Genomic DNA, 25,916 nt, shown 5'->3' with positions numbered 1-25,916 from the left:
GCGTGTGCCACCTCTGCCCGGGTTTTTTTTTTTTTAAGATATATTTATTTATGTATGAGTGCCCTATCTGCATGTACACCTGCACACCAAAAGAGGGCATTAGATCTCAGTATAGATGGTTGTGAGCCCCCATGTGGTTGCTGGGAATTGAACTCAGGAAGAATAGACGGTGTTCTTAATGGCTGAGCCAACTCTCTAGCCCTGCCCCCATAATTGGGTTTTTATAGAAACCGAAATTCTCACTACAGCTGCAGCGATGGCTCAGCAGCTAATGGGCTGTCTGCCCAGAAGATCCGATTCAGTTTTCTACACTCATGTCAGGTGTAACTCCAGCTCCAGGGAATCCTACACCATCTTCTGGTACTTACACACATGTGGGACGCACGCGCGCGTGTGCACACACACACACACACACACATGAATGTAATAAAAAATAAATAGATTTTTTTAAATGTAGAGCTGATTAGTCTGTTTTCCTTATGAGACAGGTTCTCATTATGTAGTGTTGGCTGGCCCAGAACTCACTGCTTAGAGTAGGCTAGCCTTGAGATCTGCCTGTCTCTGTCTGGAGTGCTGGGATTAAAGGTGTGTACCACTCTGCCTCGCTGTTTTCTTGTGGGTGTATCTTTCTATGCTTTGAATCCTAAAACAAAAAAAATCTGTCATCTGTCTGAAGAAAAACCTGGACTTTGAATATGATCCTAAGTCTGCTATTCACCTGCTGTGTGGCCTGGAACATTTCTTGGCTTCTCTGTTTCTTCAGAAATCTCATTTTGTAAAGGAGCAACGATAGTCTCAGTTGGTAAAGCTGTTGAAGTTCAGTAGACTACAGCAATGAAGGAGAGGGTGAAGAAGTGGGTGATATGAGCACTTTCCTTCCATCTCCCAAGATGTCTCTGCTTTGCTGTCCCGCCTCTCTGCTGGCATGCTTCCCGTGATCTGTAAACCCTTTCCCATATGAAGAGAAAGACTTATTTTGCTCTGTTCTTTGTTGTTCCTCTTCCCCGCACAGCAAGGCTTTTTGGGACAGCTGACCACAGACTGTGTTTACAGTCCCTACATGCTGTAGATCTGCTGGCCTGTGGCTTCCTGCCAAGTCTTCCTTTCAAAATGCCTTCTGTAAAGGTCACCCCCTGACACCTTTCCTTTAGCTATGCACAGGTGACATGGTACGGGCCAGGGCCAGGATGACCTTGGAGAACCCTGTCATCCTTCTGGGTTTCTGACAAACTTGAGACAATTGCTCTGCCTACAGTAGACGGCTGGTAGATATGTGTCATTTCTCCCTTCTCCCTGGGGTCCTCATGGCCAGGGTTTTCAAATTGTTTCTGGAATGTTCTCCATCTATACAACTCTTTACTAGTTTGTAGCTTTCTCTTCCTTCCTTCCTTCCTTTCTTCCTTCCTTCCTTCAGAAATCCATCTGCCTGCCTCCCAAGGACTGGGATTAATGGCATACACCACACACTTGCTCATGTATACACATGCACACACATAGAATTAAAAAAACTTTTTGTTTTTCTTTTGCTTTTTGTTTGTTTGTTTGTTTCCTTGCTTTGTTTCATTTTGGTGGTTTCATAAAAGAATTTTTATCATTTATTTATTTATTTATTTATTTTGGATTTGGTTTTTTTGAGACAGGGTTTCTCTGTATAGCCCTGGCTGTCCTGGAACTCACTTTGTAGACCAGGCTGGCCTCGAACTCATAAATCCGCCTGCCTCTGCCTCCCAGAGTGCTGGGATTACAGGCGTGCGCCACCACCGCCTGGCTAAAAGAATTTTTTAAATAAAAACCGCCTGGCTAAAAGAATTTTTTAAATAAAAACCATAGAAGTGCATTGGCTGGGAATTGAACCCAGGTAAAAAAAAATATTTCTTGAGACAAGTTCTCACTATATAGCCTTGACTGGCCAGGAGTTAGCTATGCTGACCACGCTTGCTTTGAACTCACAGAGATCTTTCCTTCTCACCAGTGTTGGGATTACAGAGTGTGCCATCACTATGCCTAGCCCTATAAGATAATTTTTCTATCTATCTATCTATCTATCTATCTATCTATCTATCTAACCATCTACCTATATCGATTTATCTATATTTTGTTGTTGTTTTTCAAGACAGGGTTTCCTTGTGTAGCCAGGATGGCCTTAAACTCACAGAGGTCTGCCTGCCTCTGCTTTCCAAGTGCTGGGATTAAAGGCATGTGCTACCATTACACAACAATAAAATTTTTTTAAAAGATTAATGAATTTATTTTATTTATTTGAGTACATTGTAGCTGTCTTCAGACACACCAGAAGAAGGCATCCGATCCCATTACAGATGGTGGTGAGCCACCATGTGGCTGCTGGGAATTGAACTCAGGACCTCTGGAAGAGCAGTCAGTGTTCTTAACTGCTGGGCCATCTCTCCAGTCCAATAAAAAATATTTTTTTAAAGATTTATTTATTTAGCCGGGTGGTGGTGGCGCACGCCTGTAATCCCAGCACTCTGGGAGGCAGAGGCAGGCGGATTTCTGAGTTCGAGGCCAGCCTGGTCTACAGAGTGAGTTCCAGGACAGTTTGGGCTACACGGAGAAACCCTGTCTCCAAAAACCAAAAAAAAAAAAAAAAAAAAAAAAAAAAAAAAAAAAAAAGAGAGAGAGAGAGATTTATTTATTTATTTATTATATGTAAGTACACTGTAGCTGTCTTCAGACACTCCAGGAGAGGACACCAGATCTCATTTACAGATGGTTGTGAGCCACCATGTAGTTGCTGGGATTTGAACTCAGGTCCTTTGGAAGAACAGTCAGTGCTCTTAACCGCTGAGCCATCTCTCCAGCCCCATAAAAATATTTTTAAAAATTAAAAAAAATTGCTGGGTGGGGTGATGCACACCTTCAGTTCCAGCACTATAGAGGCAGAGGGAGGTGGGTTTCTGTGAGTTCAAGGCCAGCCTGGTCTATATAGGGACCAGGCAGGGCTACATGGTGAAAAATTGTCTAAAAATTAAAAAACAAAACAAAACTTGCCTTATCTGTAAAACATAAATATTAACCAGATATGATGGCTTATACCTGTAATCCCAACATTCAGGAGGCTGAGGCAGGAACTGTCCTAAATTTGAGGCTGAACTTGAGCTATAGTGTGAGAAAAACACATCAAAACAAAACAAAACAAAACGGGCTGGCAAGATGGCTCCGTGGTTAAGAGCACTGACTGCTCTTCCAGAGGTTCTGAGTTCAATTCCCAGCCACCACATGGTAGCTCACAACCATCTGCAATGGGATCTGATGCCCTCTTCTGGTGTGTCTGAAGACAGCCACAGTGTACTCATGTACATAAAATAAATCCTTAAAACAAAACAAAACAAAACCCCCAAATGAGTTAGATGGGGGGTGAGCATGCCTTTAATCTGGAGGCAACGGCAGGTTCATATCTGAGTTCCAGGCCAGCTAGAGCTACCTAGTGAGACCTTGTCCACAACTGCATGCATGAACACACACATGCATGCACATACAAGCAAAAAATTGAGATACAATTCACCAAGCATGATATCTAGTATTCTTTTTAAGAATATTTAAGCCCAGGGGGTGGAGAGATGGCCCAGCGGTTAAGAGCATTGACTACTCTTCTGAAAGTCCTGAGTTCAAATCCCAGCAACCACATGGTGGCTCACAACCATTTGCAATGAGATCTGAGGCCCTCTCCCTTCTCCTGGTGTGTCTGAAGACAGCAACAGTGTTCTTTCTTTCTTTCTTTCTTTCTTTCTTTCTTTCTTTCTTTCTTTCTTTCTTTCTTTCTTTCTTTCTTTCTTTCTTTCTTTCTTTCTTTCTTTCTTTCTGGTTTTTCGAGACAGAGTCTCTCTGTGTAGCCCTGGCTGACCTGAAACTCACTCTGTAGACCAGGCTGAACTCAGTCAGCAATCCACCTGCCTCTGCCTCCCAAGTGCTGGGATTAAAGGCGTGCTCCACCACTGCCCGGCAACAGTGTACTTTCATATAACAATAAATAAATCTTTTAAAAAAACCAATATTTAAGCCCAGCCTGGGAAACTTTCTTTCTGGAGTACTGGCCTGAGAAATGCACGCTACCATGCTGCCCGTTTTAATATAGTTAATAAGGCTGTTCAATCACTTGATCTAATTACGGAACAAACATGCTTGTTGGCTCCAAAGAAACCCTCACCTCTTCCCTCCAGCCTTAAAGCACTCATCAGTTTCCTGTCTTTGTGGACTTTTTTTTTAAATTTTTTTGATTTTCCTCTTTTGAATATTTCCTGTAAATAGAAACACAGAACATGTAGTTTTTGGTACTCGGGCGTCTAAACATGCTTTCAAGGATTATTCCCCAGTACTGTGTTTGGAGTCTTTTTTCATTTTCATTTTGTCTTTAGCTCCTGCGCACAAGGATTTGCAGTACCTGGAATCTAAAGCCTGAGCTGGAGCTGCTCGTGGGTGGGCGGTACAGCTTCTCCCCAGCACTTCGGCAGCAGCAAGGTGGGCTGCGCGTAGGGGTGGAGGACGCCGCGCTGAGCTTCACCCACTCGAGGTGAGCGCAATCTCATGCATCACTTCCGAGCCTCTGCAGCATCCTTTGGCAGAGGTCCATGTATGACGACGCCAGTACTTATTGACTCAGGTCAGCGGTACTCTCCAGGGGCTGAGAAGACTTGCGGAATGGAAGCTCGCACAGCTGGCACCCCGAAACTCTAGGCCGCAGGGTTTTTTTGTTTGTTTAATTTATTATTAGTGAAGGGCGCGTGCTATGCCAGGGTGTAGCGGGCAGAGGACAACTTTGTGTAAGTTTATCTTTACGTGGATTTCGGGATAGAACTCAGGTGATTAGGCATGGCAAACTCCTTTATCCGCTAACCGCCCCCAACCTCGACAGGGTTTCTCCTGGAACTCACTCTGTAAATCAAGCTGGGCTCGAACTCAGAGACCCACCTGCCTCTGCCACCCGAGTACTGGGACTAAAGTCTTGTGCCACCACCGCCCACCGCTGAACCCTCTCTTCTACACCTATTAGGATTTTCAATGTTGTGACTGTTGATTGCAGAAGGCTGGGAGCGAAGAAACCTACTGACTCCGAGGAGGCCTCAACAGTCAGAGGACCTCAAGGGGGAGCTCGGAAAAGCGGGGTGAATAGCCCCAAGCCCTCCAGCCATAGTGGGTAGGGTACAGAGCCTAAGCGGGCAGCAGCTCAAACCGTAGCCTGCTGAGCCGGCTCGAAACTCCGCAGCAGAAGGGGCGGAGCTTCCTCCACTTTCAAGCCGGGTCTGTCGCTGGCCCAGCTGAGCAGAGGGCGGGGCCTCTGGAGGACTCCCCTCCCGTGAGACCCCGCCCAGCAAGGCTCTCGCTTATTGGGCGGAGTCTCTACGGGCGCCCTTCAGGATCTGCAGTGGAGAGGGCGGAGCCTGTGAAGGCCTTCTCTTCATTCAGTCCCACCTACGGCCAACTTGGAAGCGCAGGGGCGGGGCCTGTGGGCGCGCCCCGCCCCGCGCCGGGGGTTGGGGGGAAGGAGGAGGAGCTGGCGCTGGGTCTGCAGTGCAGCGCGAATGCGCGAGCAAGCGGCCAAGGCCCTGAGGTGCGGCCTGCCCCAGAGCACTGAGCAGCTGTCGCACCGCAGACCGGCCACGGCCGCCGCGGCATCCAGCCCCGGCCCGCACCATGAGGTCCGCGGGCCCCTCCTGAACTGCGGCTGCCGGCGCAAGGGGCCTCGGGGAACCGGGGCCATGCGCGGGCTGCGCTGACGATGCCGCCCGGCGCGCCCGCTCGCCTGGCGCTGGCCCTAGGCCTGGGCCTGTGGCTCGGAGCGCTGGCCGGAGACCCTGGGCGCGGCTGCGGGCCTTGCCCGGTCCCCTGCTTTTGCGGCCCGGCGCCCGACGCTGCCTGCCGCGTCAATTGCTCCGGCCGCTGGCTGCAGACGCTAGGGCCGAGTCTGCGCATCCCGGCTGACGCCACCGCGCTGTGAGTAGCTGCGCCGAGGCAGTGCAGGCGGGCAGGCGGTTGCCATGGCGGCGGGTGGCCTGGCTGGAGCATCATGACTGGGTCCGGCGGGAGCAGGGCTGAGGTAGATAGAGCCCTTCTGGAGCATTGCCGGGCTGTCGGCCGCAGAGCGTGGGCGCGGTCCTGAGCTCGGGCCGCAAGGCGCAGCGGGGCCTGGCCGCTCCCAGGGCGAGGCTCCAGCAGGGATGTCGGCCCGACTAAATAAGGAAAACCTTGGACCTCAGCCGGCGTGACCCAGAAGAGTAGCCAAAAATCCCAGTTCCTATGAAGACTGACGTTTTACGCTGCGGGGCTCCTCAAACAGGAGCTGCAACAGAGCGTGGGGCGTGGTAGGAGGTTGCTGAATAAACGTTAATTAGAGACTAATTGAGATGCATCCTGGGGTTAGAGATTTCTGTTGGGGCTCAGAGCTGGCCTCTAGGGGAGGATCCTCGACAAGAATTTTATGGATGTGTAAGAATTGTCTGTGCTTAAGGGACAAGAGGTGGGTCCAGCGGCCTGTGAACTTGGCCACACATAGTGACTACTGGAGAAGTGTTATGGAGTAGAAGGTGTGATGGGTGTGGGCCTCAGGTACTTGGGGACGGGGACGGATTGCCAGGAAGGGTTAAGACATTTGAGACTTCGTCAGTTTTGACTCTGAAAGTAACGGGCAAGTCTCACTGAGAGATCATCTTGAACCGGGCTTAAGTAACAGGCAAATCTCACTGAGAGGTCATCTTGAACCAGGCTTAACTAGTTTCTTTTTACAGATTATTACACCTAATTCTTAGTCCAATTCTCTGGAGGGTGGTAGAGCCAGACCTCTGTTTTACAGGTGAGGAAACAGGCTCGGAGATGTGATGCCTTTTTAAGGTATCCTTGGCTTGGAGGTTTTGCAGTGCTGGCAACTAGGGTTGGATCAAAAATGTTGAAGAAGACAAGATTGCAGATATTTGTCTCAGGACCTGCTGATTCAATCTCTTAGACTTCCTGGGCACTTCAGCCCCAGCAGTTCCTGCTGGAATCCCCTCAGGAACTTGTTAAAGTAGAAATGGGCCCTTTCACTGGGTTTTATAATGGGCTTGGTGACTCCACCTTAGTAAGGAGCTGAGATTTGGGTTCACCCAGCCTATCATTGTGCTCCACTGTAGCAGTTGTGGTGCAGCTGTCTCTGGAGATGGATCCCCTTTTGCTGTCTAGTAGTATCCACAGAATTGCCTCAGAATGAGGGGTACTTCTTTATCTCTGCTACCTGGTATCTGTGGGATCAGGTCTAGCTCCTGATGGTTCTTTCATCTTCTGCTAGCCTCCTGGGTGCTGTCTAGGAAATGAAAGATGAGAGCCTACAAGTCTGTGGTCTCTCTGCTCAGGAGTGGGCTTGGGCTGTTGCCCTGGGTTTTGATCCAAGGGGTTTTCTGAGAGCTGATAGCCTGGCCCAGCCTGAGTTCATAGGGTTCTCAAGATAATTAACCCCTCACATTGCGTGAAGAGACATCAGAAAGACCTTATGTGTGGACAGATGGGTAAAGAGTCCACATTTTTCTTTCTGCTTCCAACACTGCTTCTAAGAGACTTAACGAGCTGTGAGAACCAGCTGATAGGAAGCTGAGGCCTTGGACAGGTATTGAGTTCCCCCTGTTGCTTCTCAAGGCCAGTTTGTGTCCAGTAGGTTGTCCACCCTGTAGACTACTGGAGATCTGATAGGTGATTTTCTCTGAGGACCAAGGATACAGACAGCAACCTTTAGGCCAGTGTTTAGGTGCCCAAGGGACATTGCCTTCTTTCTGATCATCAGACCCCTCTGTATGTGTGTGAGTCTGTCTGGTAGCAGGACAGCTGGCCTTCTGAGAAAGAGCATAGCTTCCTAGCGTTTCTTGGCTTAAAACAATGCTGCTGCTTAAGAAAGGTGACATTACTGGAAGGGTGCTGCCACTTGACTGATGGTGAGCTTTACTGTGGGTCATTTAAAGCCTTGCTTCTGTGACAGGTGCACAGAATGGAGTAATGAGCCTCACCCTGCCTGCCTGTCATTCCTATTTTATATTTTGAGCCAAAGACCAGCATCTTATTTTATTTTTTTTTTTTGTCTATTATAACACTGAAAACTCATCTAAAATAGAAAATGCTTCCTTAGGTCTAGTGGATATTAACTGTGTACATTTTTATAAAGCTGACCTCAAACTCAGAGATCTGATTGCTTCTGCCTGTCAAGTGCTGGGACTGAGGGTGCTTGTTACCATGCCCAGCTGTTTGTGGTGGTTTTGTTTGTTTGTTTCTATATTTTTTGAGACAGGTAGACAGGTAGTACAGACTGGCCTTGAATCCTCAAACATTTGATCCTCCTGCTTCAGTCTTCCTAGTGCTGGAATTACAGATGTGTACTATCAGGCCTGGCTCTGGATTTTTGTCAGTTTAAATTAGGGTCTAAATTAGGTCTGCGTAGTATTGAATCTAGCTGATGGCTACACTTTTTCCAGTTCTCTTTTTCTACTTTTGACTTTGGAAAAAACTAACTCCTGCATCCAGTTTCTGACTGACTGAGCTGTGAGCTATTGGTTTCTTATATGTCTCTGTCCTCCTCTGTTGTGGAGGGTTACAACCTCTTTCAGGGTCTCCGGGACCTCTCTGGTTAGTGACTACAAGGCAGGATGTTCTATTGTTGAAGAAAGATCTCTGGAACACTTACCTGGCAGTAGGTATAAACTTCAGACATGGTTGTTTTAGATATCATTTCTGGTGACAGGTACTACACATTTTTAAAAAAGATTTATTTATTTATTTTATGTGTGAGTCCACTGTAGCTGAACAGATGGTTGTGATCCATCATGTGGTTGGTGGGAATTGAATTCAGGACCTCTGCTCAATCCAGTCCTGCTTGCGCCAGCCCAAAGATTGACACACACCAGAAGAGGGCATCAGATCCCATTACAGATGGTTGTGAGCCACCACGTGGTTATGGGAATTAAACTCAGGACCTTTGGAAGAGCAGGCAATGCCCTTAATCACTGAGCCATCTCTCCAGCCTGGTACTACACTTTTGTTATTGTTGTTTGTTTGTTTTTTTTCAAGGCAGGGTTTTTCTGTATAGCCCTGGCTGTTCTAGAACTCACTCTATAGACCAGGCTTGCATCGAATTCAGAAATCTGCCCGCCTCTGCTTCCAAAGTTCTGGGATTAAAGGCATGTGCCATCACTGCCCAGCAGATAATACACATTTTTTTTTTTCCGAGACAGGGTTTCTCTGTGTAGTCCCGGCTGTCCTAGAACTCACTCTGTAGACCAGGCTGGCCTCGAACTCAGAAATCCGCCTGCCTCTGCCTCCCAAGTGCTGGGATTACAGGCGTGAGCCACCACCGCCTGGCAATAATACACATTTTTAATACACATTTTAAAATTTTGAATTCAAGGCCAGCCTGGTCAACATAGTTTCAGGACAGAGCTAGAGCTATGTACAGAGACCCTGTCTCAAAAAAACCAAAAACCAAAAACCAAAAACAAAAACAAAAACAAAAAACCGGGCAGTGGTGGCAAACGCCTTTAATCCCAGCACTTGGGAAGCAGAGGCAGGCAGATTTCTGAGTTTGAGGCCAGCCTGGTCTACAGAGTGAGTTGCAGGACAGCCAGGACTATACAGAGAAACTCTGTCTCGAAAAAACAAACAAAAATTAGTGGGAGGGGGTAAGTAGGTATGATGGTTTATACTTGTAATCTTGACACTGGGGAAAATTGAGGCAGGAGGATTTTGGATTTGACGTCAGCCTGGGCCAAACACAGAAATATTGTTACTAAAAAAATGAAACCCAAAAGCCTCAAAACATTAAAAAAAAAAAAAAACTAAAAAAAAAGTTAAGAATAGATAAATCTATTGAGACAGAAAAAGATGAATAGTGTGGTGAGAATAGGTAGCCAAGAACTGTTGGGCTTCTTTGTGGAATGATAAAAACATGAAATTAGTGTTGATGGTTACCCAGGCTTGTGAAGGAAGACACTAAAAATCATCAAATTGTAAAATTTGAAATGTGAACTTAGTATGCAATTTTTGTCTGAATGTTGTTATTGATGAAAATAAGCTTTGATTACACCAAGTAATAAATATATACAAAAATAGACTTTGGTCATTGGGTGGTCAGGTATGCTGTACATCCCTATCATCCCAACACTTGGAGACAGAAGCAAGGTGATAGCTACAGATTTGGATCCAGCTTGGCTCATGTAAGGAGAACCCCCGCCTCCCAATCTTGAGAGACAAAAAACAAGTTTGAGGAAATTACCCAGGAGACACACTCTTCCATGTCTACTCCCTCAAGGCTTATGCTGGGCTTCTGGTGTCCTTTGTGCCAGTGACATCTTTCTGTGGGGTTGTGGGATGGAGTCTTCTCAGCTCTTGTATTGACTTTGAAACTGAGGCTCCCCAGGTGTTGAGGTAGTTTTTAGAGTCATATACTAGTGTGTCACAAAGAAGTAATGTGGTCAAAATGTTTTACGCTGACCCCCCAAGACTGTCCTCAAGCTGGTTAATAGATGTCGAGGAGTAGAGATGACAGGGTCTGACAGGGCCTCCTCTTGCCTGGCACCACTATGCTAGGCTTCTTGCAGGTTTGGTATGTGCTATGAGCTCCCTGGCGGCTCCTAAGCTTGTCCTGCTCTCCCTGCCCCAGTTCCCTTTGTCTGGAGGAAAGCATGGGAATCTGTTATCAGACTTCAGTTCAGGTCCCAAACCTTGCACTTCCATGTGACTTTGGCTCAACTAATCAGCCTCAAATCTTAATTTCCTTGCCTATAAATAAAGTAAATGCTTTAAGGGATCTTAAGGGTGAGTTAGGGGCCTCAGATTGTGGTGCATGGACAAGTTCAGGCACTGGTACTCACACTAACACTTGAGCTGTAGATAGGTCCCCTTGTCCGTACATACCAGCAGCCACCAGGAAATGCACCCAAAGGGCATCCTGTTGCATTGCAGACAGAACAGAGAGCCTGAGTGTGGGATGTGTGCTCAGGCCAGGTGCTGTACAGAAGGAGAAACATAGACCAGTGTGAGCAGGCAAACTCGAACTCATACCTCAACAACCAGGTCAGGTACCCCAGAAGTCTGACCTCAAAGATGCTTACAGGTTTTGGGAGGATTTATGAGACCTAGCCTAGTACCCTCTCACCTCTGGGGGCATGTATGGCAGTGGTGGGGTGTGTGTGCTAGGGTTCTGGCTCCATTGCCCAGGATAGTCTTGAACGAGTCCAAGAAATCCTCTTTCTTCAGCCTGTATTGGGACTTCAGCATACATCTGAATTTATTTATTTTTTATTTTTTGAGGCATGATCTCACCTTGTAGCTCTCTCTGGCCTAGAGTTTGCTGTGAACCATCTCAGCCTCCTGAAGCTGAGGTTATAAGTATGAGCCACTACACCCAGCTTCTTTGTTTAGATTTTTAAATTTATATTTGGTTTAAAGTATTATTTTACTTTAATTTTTATATTTCATTTATTGGTTTTCAAGATAGGGTTTCTCTGTGTAGTCCTGACTATCCTAGAACTTGCTTTGGAGACCAGGCTGACCTTGAACTCAGAAATTCACCTGCCTCTTCCTCCTGAGTGCTGGGGCTAAAGGTGTGTGCCGTTGTGGCCAACTCTAGATTTTATTTTTATTCATGTTTATCTGTGGTGTGCTTGTGTGACTGCTATATATGTGCAAGGACCCTGATAGGCTGAAGGAGGATGCCATATCTCCTGGAGCTGGACAACATGGGTGCTGGAAACTGAATTTAGGACCTCTGGAATGCAGCATAAGCTTTTAGCTGCTGAGCTACGTCTGCAGTCCCCAATTTTATTTAGTTTTTTTGAGATAGGGTCCCATGTTGGCCTCAAGCTTACTATGTACTGAAGATGGGCCTTACGCTTCCTGTTCTCCTGCCTTTACTTCCCTGTGCCTCTGGTACTGCGTGTGGGAGTAACTGTGCCCATCCTTTTAGTTTTTCTTTCTTGCCTTTTTTTCCTGTTTTATTTCTTGAGAAAGGGTCTTACTGTCTCATTCTGTATCTCTGACTGGCCTGCGCTTAATATATAGAGTAGACTGGCTTCTAACTTGGCATAATTTCTGTTTGTCTCACTGGTGCTGGGATTACAGTGGAAAACCAACATACTTAGTTTTCCTCTTATTAATCTCAGCTTTCATGTCTATTTTTTTTTAAGATTTATTTATTCATTATATATAAGTACACTGTAGCTGTCTTCACACACCCCAGAAGGGGGCATCAGATCTCATTACAGATGGTTGTGAGCCACCATGTGGTTGCTTGGAGTTGAACTCAGGACCTCTGGAAGAGCAGTCATTGCTCTTAACCGCTGAGCCATCTCTCCAGCCCCTCATGTTGTCTTTTTATGTCTCAAAGGGCATGTGTGAGGCAGGAAGGCTGTGTGAGATGTGTGCTGTGGCGTCTTTCTCTCGGTTCTCCTCATTCTCTGAGGTGGGTGATGATGGGATACTGCCCTGCATTCTGGCCCATATGCCAGTGAACCTTGGGAGGTTTTAGGAAAAACAAAATGTATGTAAGCCTCCGTTTTCCCTTTCTGTTTTTGTTTCCGTTTTGAGGTAGAATCTCACTAGATATCCCTGTCTGACTTTGAACTTGGCATCAGTTTTTCTGCTCAATGTCCCAATACATGGGCCACCATGTTAGGCTTCCTCTTCTCGGTTCTCCAAAAGCATTCTGATTTTTCCATCAACAGTGGGCAAACAGAATGTCGCCACGTGGGCTCCATGTGTAGGCTTTTTCTGCCTTCTCTGGCTACCATTTTGTGACTCTCACTAAGTTATGCCTGGACCTCTCTGAGCCCTCCTGGAGCTTAAGGGCCCATTCTGCTGCCTCCTTTCTTTTCTGTCCCAAGGTGTCTTCTGAGGGGGAGGGGGCATAGTGACCCTGGGTCCTGAGGGAAACCTTGGCTGGGGTTGAGTTTCAACTGAGGAAGCCATTTTGGATGGAGACACATTTTCCTTTCCGGAACATTGTGGTGGCCAACATCAGCAGCAGGAGCCCAGACAGCCGGCCCGCCTAGTGCTCTGGAATGAAAACACTCTGCTTCTCCTGCTGCCTTCTGGGGTGTTGGCTGTCTGGGCTCTATGCTTAGGCCTGGCCTGCCTCAGCTGTCTGTGTGGCTCCAGCTGGCCTGGTGTGGGCGCCACAGGGTGTGAGCAGTCTCTCTGAAGGACGAGATACAGCTGGAAAATGCGGCTCATGTCTTTTCTCGGAACACCTCGTTCTTTCTGGCTTGGCAGAAGTCTTCTGTATAAAGAGGCCTTGTGATGCCCAGGCACTAATTGCCAAGGAGAGGGGTGTACTTGGTGGTCGAGGTAGGCAGTCTTTCTCCCTGGGAATCTTGTGGGTTGGATCCTGGTAAAATGTGGTATCCCTAGTGCTAAGAAGGCAGGTTGGATCCTGTGGGACCACCTCGGGAAGAGCTTTATCCCTCTGGCGGTGGCTGAAGGCACTGGTTGCAGCCTTTGGGGTAAGGATTATAGTAAGGGGCTACCTTGCAGCTTAAGAGGGGAGAGGACTCAAGGGTCCTAAGCCCCCATGCTGCTCCATTGTCTGGGTATTGAGCTGGTTCTTGTTGCTGACCATGCCTGCTTCCTAAGTAGTTGAGATGTGACTATAGCTTCACTGAGGCCCCTGCCCATTACAGGACACCACAGGGCCTAGAAAACTGGGACAACTGAGTCCCATCTGCCTGTTGACACGCTTTCAAGAACTTAGGTCTGCTGGTTGTTGGTAGACATATCAAGTAGTGTGCAGGAGGAAGAAGGCTCTCTGAACCATGGGATCAAGGTTGGAGCAACCCCTGCCCTTGCTGAGTGTAATGGGATATTAGCAGCCACATACGGTCCTGGCATTGTGTCAAAGTGCGTGGACATCAGGAGGTGGTCTGGAGGGAGGCTAGTGTCTCCAGTACCGGTTCTTTTCCTTCTTGTGGTCTGAATGAGTGGCCTCCATGCCCCATCCATGTGAAGGTGAGCAAGCCTTCCACCCCTAACTGGTCTTGTTAATATGGGGACAGTGGACAACTCTTGGAACATTTCTTGGGCTAACCTGGCTGTTCTTGCAATATTAGGAGGACCCACTGCCTGTCGCATTCCTCCTGGTTTTGGGTCTGTGTCTTTGATTACCATCCCTGCCTATAGATCCCAAGAAAATCCTAGGTAGGTAATGTCACCCTTGGCATCTCATACTGGTGACAGTTTAGTTGTGGGAGGACTCAGGACTGTGACAAAGGGTTCTGTAAGGACAAAAAGACCCTACAGAACATATTGTAACACTGTGGGGCTTGTTCTGTCTCTGTGCCCTGGGACTATGAGGTCCTGCAGCCTGGTCAAGGGACTCTTAAGATGGACATCTCCCCTGCCTGAACACTGGTGTCCTTTCTGAGATGAGCTCCTTCCTGTGTGTGCAGCGTCCTGGTTTGGAGCCAAGAGAGAGATGGGCTTCAAGATGCATGTGGAGTGATGAGAGGCATGACTGGCCTCTCTGATCCTTCTCCCTGACGAACAATTGGCATAATCCAGAGACTACCCCCATCCATACTGATGCCAGTGTGTTAGGCTGGTTTTTTCCCCCCAACTCTGTTTCTTAAACTTGAATTCATTAATTTAAACATCATTTCCGGCCCTGGAAGCCAGCCTTGCCTGCCATAAATAGAAGGGAACAAAAAGCAAAGAGAACAAAAACAGAGTAAGGATATTACACTTAACTGGCTCTGCTGCTAGGCTACAAAAGGCCCATTAGTGCTGAAAGGCACCCAGAGAGGCCAGCCCAGGGCTGTCCCTCTGCCGAGACCTAAGGCTGTGCCCTCATGGCGGTTTCCATTTCCTTCTGTCCTAGCTCTGGTTGGAAATATTTATGGGGGACTGTCCTTGCTGATTGAAGGGACTCTGTTCTCCTAGGGAGAAGATGAAGCTGGGCCTCCGGGGAGCACTGGGGGCTTCCTCCTCACCCTGCTGGCCTAGCCTGCTAGAGGGAGGAGGCAGCTGGCTCCTGTGGGATGGATTACATAACATCCACAAACGGCCCCTCAGAACTGTTCCCCCGGAGCCCTGTTTCCAGCATGGCGGCCAGCAATGGGCTGGGGGTGGGGGGGCTGGCACTCACCCTCCTGTTGACCACATGTGTCTGGAATGTGCAGATGTTTCCTTTGGGGCTCCAGCTGGCCCTTACATCCCCCCTACCCCCTACATCTAGACTAAGGAATGGGCACCTAGGCCACTCCCCACAGCTGAGGAGGAAACCGAGGCTGCTTAGCTCTTGGTCTGGGTTGTAGCTTGCTCTGGGCAGCCTGTTGAGAGGCTCCTATTGCAGCTCTGGAACAGGGCTGATCCTAACAACTGGTCCATCTTAGTAAGGGCTTGCAGTGTCACAGTGACCCTCCTTGCTCTCCACCTTTGCACAGACATACACACTTGCTCTTGCTGTCCTTGACTCAGAGGTTTGCTCTGAGGTTGCCTCTTTTCACTGTCTCACGGTGTCTTCCCAACTTCTATGGCCTTTGTGCTGAGGCCCAGGGAGCCCCCTGTTCCTCTTTATTAGAGGGAAATTGGGAGTCAGAAACAGGATGTCTAGTGGGGATGTGAGCCCACAGATATGCTTGGGAAGCTGACGTCCCTTTCATCAGGCCAGGTAGCCCCACAGAGGTGGCAGTATTGGGATCTAGCCCCATCAGAGGGTCTGATCTGGAAGGCAGGGTGCTCACATGGATGGAGTATAGAAGGTCTTTATTCACCATTTCCAACATAGTCACCCTTTGTGGAACAGGAGAAGGGCAGCAGATAGCCCAAGCTGGAAGCACTCCACATCCATGTGGAGACTGAGGTTATATCTTTCCTGGTAATGTAGGCAGTATGATGGCCTGCCATACTGGGAAATAGTACAGACATTTGTCCGTTGCCCCAGTGAGTGTAAGTCCCAGCTCAGGTTCCCTCTAGCCTTGACTATTGGGTCTTCTGTAAGTTGCTGGCTTAGGTCTTAGAGGGTCCAGAGTACCTAACTGGCACATGCCCTCTTACAATTTTCTAGTTAGGCTACTGGCATTCTTCCTCATGGCAGGGAAAGGGCCTGTGGTACAGCCCCTCTCCTCCTCCTCCTCCTCCTCCTCCTCCTCCTCCTCCTCCTCCTCCTCCTCCTCCTCCTCTTCTTCTTCTTCTTCTTCTTCTTCTTCTAACTTTTTATTTTTTAGTTTTTCGAGACAGGGTTTCTCTGTATAGCCCTGGCTGTCCTGGAACACATTCTGTAGACCAGGCTGGCCTCGAACTCAGAAATCCGCCTGCCTCTGCCTCCCAAGTGCTTGGATTAAAGGCGTGCGCCACCACTGCCCGGCAGGCATTCTTCTTCTTCTTTCTTCTTCTTCTTCTTCTTCTTCTTCTTCTTCTTCTTTCCCCCCCCCCCCCCCCCCCGAGACAGGGTTTCTCTGTATAGCTCTGGCTGTCTTGGAACTCACTCTGTAGACCAGACTGGCCTTGAACTTAGAAACCCACCTGCCTCTGCCTCCCAGAGTGCTGAGATTACAGGCGTACCACCACCGCCTGGCTCAGCCCCTGTCTTCTGTGTGCCTTCTGCTAGGATACCTTGTGCCTGCCTTTGTTTGTTCCATATCCTTACAGAGAATCCAAATATGATTCCTGGGCATCAGACTACGGTGACATCATCTGGCAGGAAGTCAGGCCTTCGAAGATGGGGCTGGTCAGGTTGGCCATATTGTCAGAACAATAATGGCAACAACAGATGGGGACATGGAAGATTTCTGTTCAGGGCCTTTGGGCAGGGACACATCCCTTCATACTATTGGTGCTATTCTCTAACCCCAGAGGTATGAGTCAGAGTTGCGTCCAAGTTGTCTTGTTCACTACTGTGGGTTTGGGGAGCTTAGCTGAGTAGATTCCCTATGGCTCTGTTTCTTTTCTAGGCTATAACCAAGTCCAGATGAGGTCTGGGGAAAAGCAGCCCCTTGGGAAAGGAGACTCACTGGCTTCACTGAGCTTGGTTTCAGTGGAGTACCTGGTTGGATGAGGAATTGAAGTGTTCTTAGATAAGAAGGGGTCTCCAGTACCCCGAGGCTGATGTGCATCACCTGGTTTCTTAGGTGACTCTAGCAACTAAAATTCAGGGGGGCTTTCTGAGAAAATGAAATTTGGAGACACTTCCTTCCTTCCTTCCTCTTCCTCTTCTGATCTTGAAGGCTGGGCTAGAAAGCCTCCATGTTAGGGATAAATGTAAGAGCCTGCCTACGTTGGTCTCTAGTGCTACCTCAGCAGCCTTTCCTGGATCACTGCTGCTCAGTCTACATCCTGGTTTCTTCTAAAAAGCTCAGTTTTTCTGTTGTTGTCACTAGCCACTGGGAAGTCCTTACTTAGGTCTAACTGATATTTCCCCTGATATGACCATTGCTTCGCATGTAGGAGCTTGGATAGTGGAGATGAGATGAGTATAGCAAAGGGCCAGGGTGGTGTCTGGGAGATCAGTTAGGGATAGAGGCCAGGCCAGGAAGACCCTTACCTTTGGCTTCAGCAACTTGGTCATGTCATGGCACCAAGTTCAGTCTTTCCTGTGTCAGTCTACAATCTGTTCATTGGGATGGTTCTTACTGATCTTAATACAGGTGCTTTGAGTGCTGCTTCCACAGGATGTGTGAAGGTTTTTCCTCCTCTAGGGAGACAGATGACAGTGGGGCAGCCAGTACACAAGACTATCATGTGTGCATGGCTGACGACAGCATCCTGGATGTTCATATCTTGTGAAGTGTAGATTGAGCTCTGTACTGGGTGCTTATTCTTTGTTGTTGTTGTTGTTGTTGTTGTTAGTTTTGAAACAAGGTCTTCCTTCATAGCTCTGGTTGTCCTAGAACTCACTGTGTAGACTGGACTGGCCGCCAACTGGGAGATCTGCCTGCCTCTGTCTCCCAAGTGACGGCAGATTAAAGGTGTGTGCCACACCTGGCAACGTGCTTTCTCTTAGGTTTTCTCTCTCCAATTCCAGAATGGAATGAAGGAGATCCTTTGCAAGAAGCATGGTCTTGATGGGAGTAATCACCATCAGAAAACTAAGCACAGTCTTGTAGGGAATGTAGATAACGTGAATTAGAGAGTGGAGTGGTGTATAGTCCTAGAGGGTCCCAGAAGTGTCCTCTGAATCAGGGTGATGCAAGGTCTCCTGTCTCAAGAGCCTCACGGGACATTGGAGTATGTAGGCAGAGAGCCCAAGATGTGGATGGCAGGGCTGACTGAGGGTTACCAAGAACCTGGAGCTAGAAAGTAGGCAGGTTGTTGGGTAGAGTTTGACACTAAAAGGGCCCAGCAGTGTCTCGGTCATTCATTTGGCTTTATGGGTGGAGTCCAAGTTAACTCTCTGTTATTAGAATTGGGCCTAGACTTCTGACATTAACACAACTACAGACTTCAAGGGTGAAGTCTGTATGATTCGGTATGAAGTCTGTATGAAGGCATGATTGCATTGTTTCTGTCAGTAGGTATCAAGTTGTTATGAAAGCTTTCTTTAATGCTTCCTTTTGATTGGAGCTGTTACTGAGCTATATCATTAGCTTAAAAGGCGTCACTAGAATTTGTTGAATAATCTATTCACAGGGTTTGCAACAAGGGTGTGATTGGCCTATAGATAGTGGGTTAGATGAAATCCTATTGCATTTCCAAGCCTAGGGTTCTGTTACTGTTTTTCAAGTATCTCACTATTTCCTGGAACTCCTTCGTGGACTTACTGTAGGCGCCTGCCTCAGTCTCCTGAGCAGCTGTCACTCCCTAAGTGTGCTGCTGCAGTAGCTCCAGCCTCTAATTTGGTTTTTATTTTATCTATGGTCTTTTATGTAGAGGTTGCTTATTTTAGAATGTAGTGGATCTATTGATTGGTGTTTTTAGATTGTTTTGAGATGGGCTCTCACTCTATAGCCCTGGCTGCTCTAGAATGTGTAGCAATTCTCTTGCCTCTGCTTCTAAGTGTATATGACACCAGACCTGGCTATGTCTCTGTCTTAAAACAAATAAATACCACCTGATTTTAAAATTATTTGTTTTTTTTTTAATGTGTACCTGTGTGTTTTGTGTCAATCTATCACTATGGAAGCCAGAAGAGGGGGCGGGTCCCCTTGGTCTGGAGTTACAGTGGTTGGGAGCTGCCCAGTGTGGATGCTGGGAATCAAATATGGGTTCTCTGAAAGAGCAGCAAGTTTTCTAACTGCTGAGTTGTCTCTCCAGTCTTACGTCTCTTGTCTTGAGGCTTTATTTTTATGCTTGTTCAGGTTCATGGTTTGAAAATATATGTCTGTCCCAGTGACAGCATGTTCTGGCTCTATCACAGGTAACTTGAGTAACAAGGCCACGCTCTGTGCTGTCATCCTGTTTCTCTCCTGAGGCTTAAAGGCAGTGCCTTTCTGAGACTCCTTCCTCTCAGTTAGTTTCTCTACTCCAGTTTACAGACAGAATAGAAAGCAGTAGTACAGTTCATGTTCCCACATTTCTTCATTTTTATTTCTTATAATGTGTTTTATTTTATGTGTATGAGTGTTTTCTTGCATGTTTTTCAGTGCCCCATATGTGTATAGTGCCCACAGAGGGCAGAATAGGTCATTGGATCCCTGAATCTGGAGTTACAGATGGTTGTTAGCAACCATGTGTGTGTTGGGGGCTGAACTTGAGTCCTCTGCAAGAGCAGCAAATGCTCTTAACCTCTGTGCCATCTGTCTTGTCCCAACATTTCTGGGGTAAGGTGGAGTGGGGCGGGGCAAAGGACAGCTTCAGTTGTCACTCCGTAGAAATACTGTCCGGCAGCTGGGTGTAGCGGTACATGACTTTAATCCCAGAACTCAAGAGTGATGGATCTCTGAGTTTGAGGCTAGCCTGATCTACATAATGAGTTCCAGGCTAACCAAAGCCACATAGTAAGACCCTCTTAAAACAAAAACAAGACAAAACAAAAAAAAAAAAAAAAGGAATACTGTCCACCATAATTTGAGGCAGGGTCTCTCATTGATCTGAAGCTTGCATAATAAGGGCAGGCTGTCTAGCTAGCAGGTTCCAGGGATCTGCCTGAATTTACCTCCTTGTACTGGATTACAAATATGCACTACCACACCTGGCTTTTTTATGTGGACTCTGGGGAATTAAACTCAGGTCTCCCATCAAGCACTTTATAGATTGAACTATCTCCCCACATTCCATTCCCACATTTCTTAATTCTTCTCAATAGTGCCAGTAGACAAACCTTCATAGCATCTTTTTTTTGAAGTCTGGGGTGTCTTTCCTCCCCATTTTTATGTGTCTGTGTATGTGGCATGTTTGTGTATGTTTGCATGTGTATACAGATGGGTGTAGAAAATCCTGAGGTTGATGTTGGGAATCTTCCTTGGTCAGCTTTTCATCTTATTCTTTGCGGCAAGGTCTCTCAATCAAACCTAGAGCTCGCCAATATGGTAGTCTCACCAGCCAGAATTTATGAAGGTTTTGGAGATCTAAACTTCAGTCCGTGCTTCTGAGGCAAGGACTTTAACTATACTGAGCCATCTCCCAAACCCAGAATTCAGGGTTTTTGATAGTTTGTTTGGAGAGACTTATTGTATATCCAGCACTGTGGTATGGGATTATCCAGTAGGTCTCTTCCTTATACATCTTACCTTAGTGACCTTATTGCATCTTGGGAACATTTGAGGACCCTTTACTACCAGCTGATTTCTCCAGCCCTGGTGAATCCCGAATCTTATGTAAAAAGTATAAGGAGCCAGTCCTTGATGGTGTGGGACCAGCCAGAAAAGCCCTCATGGGGACTGAGTATAAGGGTGGGGCTTGTGGAGTGAGGAGCCATAGTTTTAGGTGCTGGGAAGCTCCTGGTGAGAACCAGCTATGCCCTCAACTAGCCCAGAGCTCCTGTCCTGACCATCACCTGTTCCTCAGAGACCTGTCTCACAACCTACTTCAGACGCTGGACATCGGGCTCCTGGTGAACCTTTCGGAACTGGTGGAGCTGTGAGTATCCCCTCCTTGATGGCATGCCAGTCACACTAAAGGTTACTCAGGACAAGCAGGAAGAGCTACCTGTCATCAAAAGGTTACACCTTGCCCCATCCTTCTTTCTTGCAGGGACTTAAGCAACAATAGGATTTCTACATTAGAAGAAGGCGTGTTTGCTAATTTATTTAATTTAAGTGAAATGTAAGTTTCTTTGTTGTTAGTGGGTTTCAGTGATTTGACTCCTGTTCCCATCACCTCCTCTGTCATCTTGCCCTGTCCCCTAGCCCCTCCCAGTTTTGAGAGAGCTGTGGGTCGTGGGAGGCTGAACTGCACCTCTGCTGGTCTGGTGCCCCACACCTGCCCCTCCTCTGCAGAAACCTGAGTGGGAACCCATTTGAGTGCAACTGTGGTCTGGCGTGGCTGCCACGCTGGGCAAAGGAACATCAGGTGAATGTGGTACAGTCTGAGGCAACCTCGTGCAGGGGGCCCATTCCACTGGCCGGCCAACCTCTCCTCAGTATCCCCTTATTGGACAATGCCTGTGGTGAGTGCAGTGGGTGTGGGGCTGTAAGACAGAGATGACATTATTTTTTCTTATTGGGCAGGACCCAGGGAGAGTGGAGCCACAGACTTGGTGGCAGATGAGGCTCAGAGAAAGGCATACATGGGAAGATAGTGGCCAGATAGGGTCTAGAAAGCCTCTTTGGGGGCGGTGGCTCTGACATGGAGTTTAAAGAGGGTTGGTAAGGGAACATGATGCATCCAGAAGAAAGTAAGTCCCTGGGACCAGTGTCTCTCTCTGTTCCCAGGTGAGGAATATGTCGCCTGCCTCCCTGACAACAGCTCAGGTGCTGTGGCAGCAGTGCCCTTCTTCTTTGCCCACGAGGGACCACTGGAGACGGAGGCCTGCAGTGCCTTCTGCTTCTCAGCTGGTGAGGGCCTTGCGGCCCTCTCAGAACAGAATCAATGCCTCTGTGGGGCAGGCCAGCCCTCTAACTCTTCTGCAGCCTGCTCACCCTGGTGTTCCAGCATCTCACTGTCCCTCAGCTCTGCCTGTGGGGCCCCTACCTTGCTCCAGCACACCTTTCCTGCCTCCCCAGGGGCTGCCCTGGTGGGGCCCCATGGACCCCTGGCCTCTGGCCAGCCAGCAGACTTCCATATTACTTCCCCCCTGCCCATTAGCTCAACACGCTGGAACTTTGGAGATGGCTCCCCTGAGGTGGACATGGCTGGCCCTACTGCTACCCACTCCTATATGCTATCTGGACACTATCACGTGACAGTTGTGCTGGCCTTGGGGGCTGGCTCAGCTCTGCTGGAGACAGAGGTACAAGTAGAAGTGGCCCCTACTGTCTTGGAGCTTGTGTGCCCACCCTTTGTGCACAGTGACGAGAGCCTTGAACTTGGCATACGGCATCATGGAGGCTCAGCCCTTGAGGTCACCTATAGCATTCTGGCATTGGATAAAGAGCCTGCCCAAGGTGCCTACCCTGGTTCAACCCGCATGCTTCCTCTTGTAAGCTGGTGGTAGGGCAGAGTCTGGCATACACTGATGTTGTGTTCATTGCTTACCATCCCTAGTGGTCCACCCACTCTGCCCCTCGGACACAGAGATCTTCCCTGGCAATGGGCACTGCTACCGCCTGGTGGCAGAGAAGGCACCCTGGCTGCAAGCACAGGAGCAGTGTCGGACTTGGGCTGGTGCTGCCTTGGCCATGGTGGACAGTCCTGCTATCCAGCACTTCCTAGTTTCCAAGGTTACCAGGTATACCTATCCTGGAAATGGCAAAGTGGGTGGAGGTTGCTCAGAATTCTGGGTGTGGCCAGAGCCCTGAAGCCTGTAGCAGCTCAGGAGGAAAGCTAGGGTAGTTGGGCCTTTGTGTACTGCCCCACATGTGGGTAGCCTTTGCTGGCAGCACTGTGTATGTAAAGGCAGATATAGGTAGGGGCAGCTTCTCTAATGCTTCTGGGAAGTGTCACAGGTGGAGCTGGGTCCTGGCCCCCAGTCTTTCCTGTCCCTGTAGGGGAGGGCCCTTGGTCCTGCTGACAGGACTAGTTCTTGGTCACTGTTGATTGTATTTTCTCCTTCTCATATTGCTGTACTCATCCCCCACCCCACCACCTGAGTACCTCCCCTCCCAATGCCACATGCTGTCCCATCTGTGGAAAGCCTGTCAGGCTCCTATGCCCTGCCCAGGCTTGTGGGAACATATTCTTTAGACCCCCACAACCCTGTGTCTGAGTGGGTGGTAAAGGTGCTTGCTCCCTGGGTGGAATGGGAATCTGCCTTGTGCATGGTTAATCACATGCTTTACATTGCCTGTGCTGTTGGAAAGGGGAAAGAGGTCCAGAGTAGTTAGACCTGCTCCAGAATCATCCAGTTGGTGGGTGATAGTGCCCTCCATGGAACAGGGCTCCATTATGACTCCCTCCCAGGGTGTGTGTTTAGGCTTGTGCTCACACCTGAGCATGTATGTTTGTGCATATATGTTCCTGTGTGTGTACCTGTGCCTAAACATGGCTATGGACCTTTAAGTTTTGCCTCTGGAGGGGCCTTCCAGTGCTGATAATACTATCATGCAGCACCCATAGATGCAGTCTTGGTTCTCTGCTGCAGCCTTAGAGTTTCCCTTCAGGTCTGGTGGCCTGTGATCCTTGGCCAAATCTTGGTCTCCAATAACAGCTGGTTCCATAGACATGATTCTGGACGGATGTGGCTATGAGCCTGGGTTTGTGGTCCTTGCTGGGTAATGTTTCTGAGGCTGTTTTACCACTTGGAAAATGAGGTGAATATGGCCCATTTACCAGGGTATTATGAAGAGTATGTCCTCAGAGGTAAGGCAGAGCTGCCCCCTGATGGCCTGACTGTCCCTTGAATCTGGCCATAGGAGCCTGGACGTGTGGATTGGCTTCTCATCTGTGGAGGGGACAGAAGAAGGCCTGGATCCCCAGGGTGAGGCCTTCAGCCTGGAAAGCTGCCAGAACTGGCTGCCTGGGGAACCACACCCAGCCACAGCGGAGCATTGTGTGCGGTTGGGGCCTGCTGGGCAATGCAACACAGACCTGTGTTCGGCACCACATAGTTACGTCTGCGAGCTGCGACCTGGAGGTATGGACTGCTGCGTGGCATAAGCCTTCCCTCCCTGTGCTTGTCTTCTCAGCTCAGTAGTGACCATGAATGTTTGCTGAATGTTTGTTCTTGTGCCCGGGTTGGGACAAAACCAGAAGAACTAAGGACAGAGGAAACAAGATAAGAGGGGACCATATGGTCTTGGCAGGTGACTTAGTTCTAAGTCCAGCTCCAACCTGGATGTTTTTCCAGTGTCACCTCTGCATACTTTACTGGCACCTCATTGCATACTTTACTATCCCTAGGGCCTGTGTGGGATGCTGAGAACTTTCTTGTGGGAGTGTCTGGTGGAGGCCTGTCTGGACCCCTACATCCACTAACACAGCAGGAAACAGTCCAGGGCCCCCTGCGGCCTGTGGAGGTAGGCCAGCCTTTCTGTGTTCTAGAACCCTTTGCAGACTACCCTGTTGCTAATAATCAAAGTGAGGGCTGGGGATATGGTTCAGTATCTGGGTTCAGTTCCTAGGATCCTAACCCTAAACAACAAAACAAACAAAACCCCTCAAGTTGTTTTTGTTAGAAGTTGTTAAAATTGTTAGTGTGCCCACTGTGACAGAAAAATACTCAAGAGTGAAGACATGAAAAGCTTCTAGTTCTGTTTTCTGAAAATTGTGCTTCTCCTGAGCTTTGCTCAGATAAATTTTTTTTTTCACAAAATCTTGTTGTATAGCCCAAGCAAGCCTTGGACTTGTGATCTTCCTGCTTCAAGCTTCCTGTTGTTCACAGGTGGCTTTGTTTCGGGTTTTCTTCCCAAGTGATATGAAATGAGGTTTATGGTGGCCTTGAGAGGGATGTACTTATACTGCAAGGGGTAGATCTTTTGAGCTGAGTCTCTCATCTCCTCCAGGTTATGGTGTTCCCTGGCCTGAGCCCTAGCCGCGAAGCCTTTCTCACTGCAGCAGAGTTTGAGACCCAGGAGCTTGAAGAGCCTGTCCAGCTGCGTCTACAGGTGTACCGGCCCTCAAGAGAAGCAGGTGGGGCTCTGAAGGGAAAGGAATTGGAGGCGTAGTGGGTTGTCTGAGTTTTCTCATGCCTTCTGATTCCAGCCTCAAGGTAGAGTGATGGTAGAGTTCTGCAGAGTTGCCAACTTCTGTTCTCTTGTCCTAAAGATAGATGGGGTGGTACCTGCTTGGGCATGGTCTAGAGGCAGGGGAGTGATGATGGAGACTGGGGAACTGCTTATCAAGGTTTGGCTTTATAGTGGATAAGTGGAGCATCCCTGATAGTAGCTTGTTAGTGAGTCAGGCTCATGACATCATTCCTTTCCCAACAGTGGCCCCAGAAGGCAGCAGTGAGCCTGACAACAGGACTGAGCCGGCCCCCAAGTGTGTGCCTGAGGAACTCTGGTGTCCTGGAGCCAATGTCTGCGTACCTTTTGATGCTTCGTGTAACTCTCATGTCTGCATCAATGGGTCTGTGTCAAGGCTGGGACTCCCTAGGGCCAGCTACACACTATGGAAGGAGTTCTTTTTTTCTGTGCCTGCAGGGCCTCCCACACAGTACTTGGTATGTGTCTTTGTGTGGGTCTCTGACCTATTCTTGAGCTACTTCCCCTATCTACCCAAGATCGTGGTCTTTGAACTAGATATCTTGCAGGCTTCTTGTATATGCCCAGTAGCCCTGCCCTAGTGCTCTTGCCTGCATCCTGCCCCAGTGCCCCTGTCATCTTCTCAGGGCCTCTGTCCTCTGTCTTCTCAGGGGAGCTTGTGCTGTCACTTGGAGCACCCACCTGCTTTCTAGCCTTAGATCCCTGAGAAAGCTCTTCCACCTATGGCAGTCACTCTTGCTATATCTTCCTTGTGCAAGTCCCCTGTATTACAATGTCCTG

At 48.4% G+C, this 25,916-nt stretch overlaps 1 protein-coding gene across 3 annotated transcripts in view; it reads left to right on the top strand.

Annotated features, from left to right (window-relative positions):
- Positions 1 to 5,535: 5,535 nt before the first annotated feature.
- The window catches only part of Pkd1 (polycystin 1, transient receptor potential channel interacting), a 46,436-nt gene continuing 26,055 nt past the window's right edge, over positions 5,536 to 25,916 (top strand). For all 3 annotated transcript variants that reach the window (XM_052195034.1, XM_052195033.1, XM_052195032.1), the window contains exons 1-10: positions 5,536 to 5,949; positions 20,902 to 20,973; positions 21,088 to 21,159; positions 21,333 to 21,502; positions 21,768 to 22,439; positions 22,540 to 22,723; positions 23,847 to 24,067; positions 24,334 to 24,449; positions 24,936 to 25,062; positions 25,362 to 25,594. In XM_052195034.1, the coding sequence (XP_052050994.1) occupies positions 5,735 to 5,949; positions 20,902 to 20,973; positions 21,088 to 21,159; positions 21,333 to 21,502; positions 21,768 to 22,439; positions 22,540 to 22,723; positions 23,847 to 24,067; positions 24,334 to 24,449; positions 24,936 to 25,062; positions 25,362 to 25,594 (2,082 nt within the window). In that variant the 5' untranslated portion in view covers positions 5,536 to 5,734. The remainder of the gene's footprint in view (positions 5,950 to 20,901; positions 20,974 to 21,087; positions 21,160 to 21,332; positions 21,503 to 21,767; positions 22,440 to 22,539; positions 22,724 to 23,846; positions 24,068 to 24,333; positions 24,450 to 24,935; positions 25,063 to 25,361; positions 25,595 to 25,916) is intronic.

The sequence above is a fragment of the Apodemus sylvaticus genome, chromosome 10, assembly GCF_947179515.1.
Source record: "Apodemus sylvaticus chromosome 10, mApoSyl1.1, whole genome shotgun sequence".
Classification (NCBI taxonomy): Eukaryota; Metazoa; Chordata; class Mammalia; order Rodentia; family Muridae; genus Apodemus; species Apodemus sylvaticus.
The sequence above is the reverse complement of the archived record's forward strand: the minus strand, read 5'-3'. Positions and strand labels throughout refer to the sequence as shown.